Source organism: Sitophilus oryzae, unplaced genomic scaffold, assembly GCF_002938485.1.
Source record: "Sitophilus oryzae breed Bouriz unplaced genomic scaffold, Soryzae_2.0 scaffold_637_pilon_pilon, whole genome shotgun sequence".
NCBI lineage: Eukaryota > Metazoa > Arthropoda > Insecta > Coleoptera > Curculionidae > Sitophilus > Sitophilus oryzae.
Window position 1 is genome coordinate 1,750 of NW_022147237.1, and position 5,969 is coordinate 7,718.

At 36.8% G+C, this 5,969-nt stretch overlaps 1 protein-coding gene across 1 annotated transcript; it reads right to left on the reverse strand.

Annotated features, from left to right (window-relative positions):
* Positions 1-5,064: 5,064 nt before the first annotated feature.
* On the reverse strand, positions 5,065-5,736 carry LOC115887765. Its single transcript, XM_030907263.1, has one exon. The coding sequence runs from the start codon at positions 5,734-5,736 to the stop codon at positions 5,065-5,067; it is 672 nt and encodes a 223-aa protein (XP_030763123.1).
* Positions 5,737-5,969: the final 233 nt, after the last annotated feature.

Genomic DNA, 5,969 nt, shown 5'->3' on the forward strand with positions numbered 1-5,969 from the left:
CTGCATCCTCTAATTACACGAGCTTGGGTATCTAACATCATCCCAGATGAATGGAAACAGGGTCTCATTATTAAACACCCTAAAAAAGGAGATACCACTAACTGTGACAACTGGAGAGGTATTGTTTTGTTAAACACCATTCACAAGATAATATCCTCTATAGTTCATTTAAGGTTAAACTCCTATATAGAGCGAACTCTGAGAGAGAACCAAGCTGGTTTCCGACCGAACCACTCCTGCATTGACCATATTAACACATTGCGCATTATCATAGAGCAGTCAAAAGAATTTAGGTCACCTTTATTCTTATTATTCATAGATTTTGTCAAAGCTTTTGACAGTATCCCCCATGCGATGGTATGGAAAACTCGAAAAGAAAAAGGTGTTCCGGAAAAACTAATTAATATAATCAAGGAACTCTACAGAAACACAGAATGCAATGTGCTGCACAACGGTAGAACCAGCGAGTGTTTTAACTTAGGGACAGGAGTAAAGCAGGGTTGCACATTATCGCCGCTTCTAGTTAATATCGTACTCGACAGCGTTTTGACTAAAGCAACAGCAAACATTAGGGGAGCACAATGGACTCTGACATCGCATCTGGCAGATCATTGATTATGCTGATGATGCCTGTCTCACAACGCAATCCTTCAAAGACATGGAAGTGATGCTCAGACGTCTAAAAACAGAAGCAGACAAAGTAGGATTAAGCATAAACATCGACAAAACAAAGTCAATGCGCATTAACACAAACAACAACACTCCATTCAATGTAGGAATCAAACATGTCGAGAATGTAACAGAGTTTACTTACCTGGGAAGTATTGTAACAGCAAACGGTGGCGCAGACGCGGATATTGTCAGCAGGATCAGGAAGGCGCAGCGAGCCTTTGGTCAACTAAAATCAGTTTGGACCTCCCGTCAACTCTCCATACAAACAAAATTAAGAATATTCAATTCCAACGTCATACCAGTTTTATTATATGGCTGCGAGATATGGAGAGTGACAAAAATATCCATCAACCGTCCACAGGTGTTTATCAATCGCTGCTTGCGGAAAATACTTAAAATCTTTTGGCCAGACACCATACGTAACACCGACCTGCTTCATCTTACAAACCAACAAGAAGTAGGCATTGAAATCCTCAAAAGAAAATGGGGTTGGATAGGTCACACTTTGCGGAAACCTGATAGTAATATAGCGAGATCAGCGTTGGAGTGGAATCCCCAAGAAAAAAGAAAGCAAGGACGACCTGCTCAAACATGGAGACGTTCCATACTGGATGAGCTTCAACAAGTAGGGTCAACATGGAAGGAAGCAAAAACAACTGCCAAAACAGAACCCGATGGAGAGCTTTCACTGAAGCCCTTTGTTCATGTAGGAGATATAGGATCCTATATACTATATATATCTCTGAAACTACCTACCAAATTTATTAAAAAATTTTTAATTAAAAAATAAAAAGTAATATGGACGAGCCAATTTAACGCCCAGTATAGTCAATGAAAAGCTAATGTAACAAATTGAAAATATGAGAAATATCAGAAGATGTATCTAATCCATTATTAGTTTTTATCTATATTTATTTAAGATTTCTATATAGGTATAGTAGTAGGTACATTAATCTTAGAAAATCGTTAAAATTTTACGGTGGTTCTCATTAAACCTTTACTAAGCATAAAAACTGACGACAGTAAACGAATTTAACCGTATAATTGTTTAGCTAAGAACTAACTTAGACCACACACTAGGTAATTGAAATCCAGCTTTGAACTACTACTGTAACCAGGGTTGGATTTCATCAAAATCAAACAGTCAAAAGTAAAAAAATACTAATTTAAAAATAAAAATAACTCATTCCAGTTCTTAGAAGCCCACGGCCACACAGAAAGCGTTTTTTGCGTTTTTAGCGTGAAGCGTCTTAGCGACTAAAACAAAATAACGGGATTATATAGGAGTGGCCACACCAAAAGCGTGTAGCGTTCGAGAGTGTATCTCACTAAAAACGCAAATGAAAACAAATCAGTTTGTTTTCTGTAGCGTCTTTAGCGTTTTCTAAGATCTGTCCCACCAAAGCAAGCAACTCCGTCTCCTGTTTTGCTAAGCTGATACCCATGCTATCCAGCCTGTTTGCCGATTATCAGCGCCGCAGTCTCCCGTCATAGGCAGACGTTATATTTAATAATACAATAAAAATAAATTAAATAGTATGCATTTTTTCCGTTTTAGGGTATTATCTAAAAATATTTTTATAAAGAACGTCTACTGTTTAGGAAGATTCAATTAAATTCAAAAATTTGAAGGAAATGTTTGAAAAAATGTAGTTTTAATGTTGAAAAAGTAATAAATTAAAGGAATATTTTCTTACGCGTAAAAAATAGTTTTTTATGCATAAAATGTGTTTTTTTCTGGGTAAAAAAGGATTCTTTAACAGAAACTAATAGTTTTTGACGCGTAAAAAATAGTTTTTTGCGTGTAACAAATAGATTTTTACACGTAACAAATAGTTGTATATGCGTAAAAAATAGTTTTCTACCAGTAACAAATAGTTTTCTACCAGTAACAAATAGTTTTATACGCGTAAAAAATAGTCTTTTACGTGTAACAGTTTTATTCGCGTAAAATAATAAAAATAGTTTTTTACGTGTAACAAATGTTTTTTACACATAATAATTTGATTCACTTTTACAAAATTTGTATTAAAATATCAATATTTTTGATAAACACGTGGACTGCTCACAAATACACGTCGCGTCACTACGTATTTTTAAGGCGTTAACACGTTTCGTTACAACGAGCTCGTGTGTCAAAGCCGTCTCACTAGCTCGTATGTCACGGCTTTGAATTTTTTCCCCCAGCGCGCGTAAAGAAGTTACTCCAAAATGTTTCATAAATCATGTCCTAAAATTGTATTAGCAACTAGAAATATTTACTATTCTATTATATATAATTATAATTATTTATTATATTATATTATAATTATAACAAGTACTAACCACAACACTACAACATAGAAAACTATACACTTATAAACTAAAATTCCTAAAATAAATGGTAAATAATAATAATTATTTTTACACACACCACTGGCACTAGCAGTAGATTGTGTTTGTCTCCGAATATATGCCCCGGCCCGTTCACAATTCAATCCCAGCATCTTTTATCTTCGTCTCTTCAACGCTAACGGCGCCGATCTCGCTCTCACAGGATTGATTGTTGGACGGGCCGGGATTCCACGTGCTTACGACGTTAATAATTGACATCTTCATAGAAACTGCAGACCTGCCGTGTCTTTTGCGTGTATTTAATGGACACAAATCGAAAAAAAAACGCTTAAAACGGTAAAATCGCAAAAAGCGCTTGAGACGCAAAAAACGCAAAACGCTAAAAACGCTTTCTGTGTGGCCGTGGGCTTAGATTATTCCAAAATATAGCTTTATATTCTGGAAGGAATTTAGTCAATACAGGGTGAGTCTTAAATAAGTGCAAATATTTTCAGGATTGGTAGATCTCGATAAAAGAAACATATTTTCTTTTTACCGTTTTTCAAATAAGTCTAAAATAACCGGGTTATTTTACTTTGAAAATTTCAAAAAAATATTTCTTAAATTTTGAGAACCACTAGATCTTTTCTGGGGTTTCTTTCTTGTTAATTTAATCTACTACTTATATTGCCATATCATCAAAAAACTATAAAACTAAAAAAATTTTCAACATTTTTTTCAGAAAATTCCAAATTTACCAAAAAAATTGCGAAAAAATAACCACTAAAAATATTTGCACTTATTTAAGACTCACCCTGTATAAATAAGTCAAAAATTAAATAACTGGACTTAATGTGTTTTGTTTGTAGGCATAATACACCATTTAAAAATAATTTTACTCAACTTTCTTAAGGCCAACTGGCCATTAAAAAATAAAGAAAAGTATAGAACTAGGGCTTGATCTCGCTAAAATTATAATCCATTGTCATTCCCAGCCGTCTTTGACGCCATTTTTTTACTCAACTCTAACTGAACTGATCCTGTGGGAGATGTCACAGCTGTCAGTTGTCCGAGATTATAATAAATTATTTCATAGGGAGTTGATTCTGTGGATGAAAACTATATATTTTTTAAATTTAAAATTACGTTTTAACCATTTTCTAAATACGTTAAAGCTATAGAAAATGATCAAATTGTTATGCCCTTTATTTTTATCATGACTTGCCTAAACAACCTTGTATACACTCACAGTAATTTTTCATGCATTTAGTATTAAAAAAATGTATTAGCCATCCTAAGGATACAACAAGCTAAGTAATTTGCTTGCCTGTTTCACATAATTTGAATTATTCCAAATTAAATACCTCGGTTTTCGATTCATATGCCTAGAAGAAAGAAAAAAAATGGAGGAAACCCTTAAGTATGTACAAAGCGTTCTAAAATGGGAGGAGAATACAACAGTCTATGAGACAATAGAAGCTGTCATTAATGGTGGAAAGCCGAGAATAAAACCCTAGACCATAAAATGCATAGAAATTTTTCTTCGACACACTGTTCAAAAAATTATATCAGGTTTTTGTTCAGTTTATATTAAATCATTATGATCATCATTTTTAGCTTATTCAAACTGGTGTAGCCTCCCTCACATATTTAGATACTCTCTTTGTAGATAACCATATACGTCCATTGTTGTCTATTGTGGGCTTTTTTTATATATAGATGGAAAACGCCTTTAGGGCCGGAGTGTGGAGATCTCCCTCTCTACTCTACCCAGAGGGTCTACCCACTAAAAACCCATCTTTGTCAAACCTCAGTCTCCGTCTCGGAACCGCCCGGGGCATTACTTCAAGACAGAGAGTTGTCTTATGTGTGCATCCTATGTATTAATCGTTGTGCCAACTCTTCCTGAAATTTGGTTTTCATAATAACCCTCAGCATTTCCGCAACCGCTATGCTCTTCTCTTGGTCTTCACCCATAAGTGCCCCGACGTTATCTAGCGTGACCTTGGTGCCGCATCTTGCCTTTGCCACGTCCCTAAATCCCTCCATCTTCCACACTCGAATAGAGGAGCATCCTTTTCAGGTATTTGTCAAAACACCCATGACCTGTGATAGCTTGAGCAAAAAAGTGGTCCACTCCGCCACATTTTCAATAAATTGCTTTGCCCAGCCATCATATCTCTGCCAATCCTCCTGCCATTTCATCAAGATGTTTTCTCTTACTTGCAATCTTTCCTCTACCTGGTGTACAATAGGCATGACACCAGCCAATGCTAGTACTGCCGATGTTAGCGCAGTGCGGTAGGCGCTCGTAATACGTAAGACCAATCTCCTAATCATAGATTGCAGCATATTTTGATAGTGTTGATATTGTATAGCTCTTCTCCAAATTGGAGCGGCATACAATATCATAGAAGTCACGGCCGATGCCACTGTCCTCCTCTTCATAGCCCTAGGTCCTCCAACATTGGGCATTACCCGCGACAGGATGTTAGTTGCAGGTGTGGTCTTTTCCACTATTCTGCGGACGTGGGTGGTCATACGCAGACCGCTGTCCAACCACACTCCCATGTACCTTACAGCTTTGCAGGGCATAATAGTCACTCCCATGATATCAGCGCTCCAGCCATCTAATTTCCGCTGTCCCACCAAAGCAAGCAACTCCGTCTTCTGTTTTGCTAAGCTGATACCCATGCTATCCAGCCTGTTGGCGATTATCAGCGCCGCAGTCTTCACTCTTATTTTCATCATATTGGGCGTTGAGGCAGTGATCAGGACTGTCAGATCATCTGCGTAAGCAAGAATTTCGTATCCAGTTCCTATCTACACTGCGACCTGTGAGGCCTATTGTGTTTGTCCCCTTTCTATATCCTCACTCATTCTCTTATCCCTGTACATACATTTGGGTATTCCCAGTACTGGCCCTAGACCAAGATAGGATGCCGATGATCCTTGCCTAGCTAGCTCATCGGCTTTTTCGTTGT

What these genes read in the sequence shown, in the direction of transcription:
- LOC115887765 (XM_030907263.1), bottom strand. Translation starts at nt 5,736, where the DNA reads ATGATGAAAATAAGAGTGAAGACTGCGGCGCTGATAATCGCCAACAGG.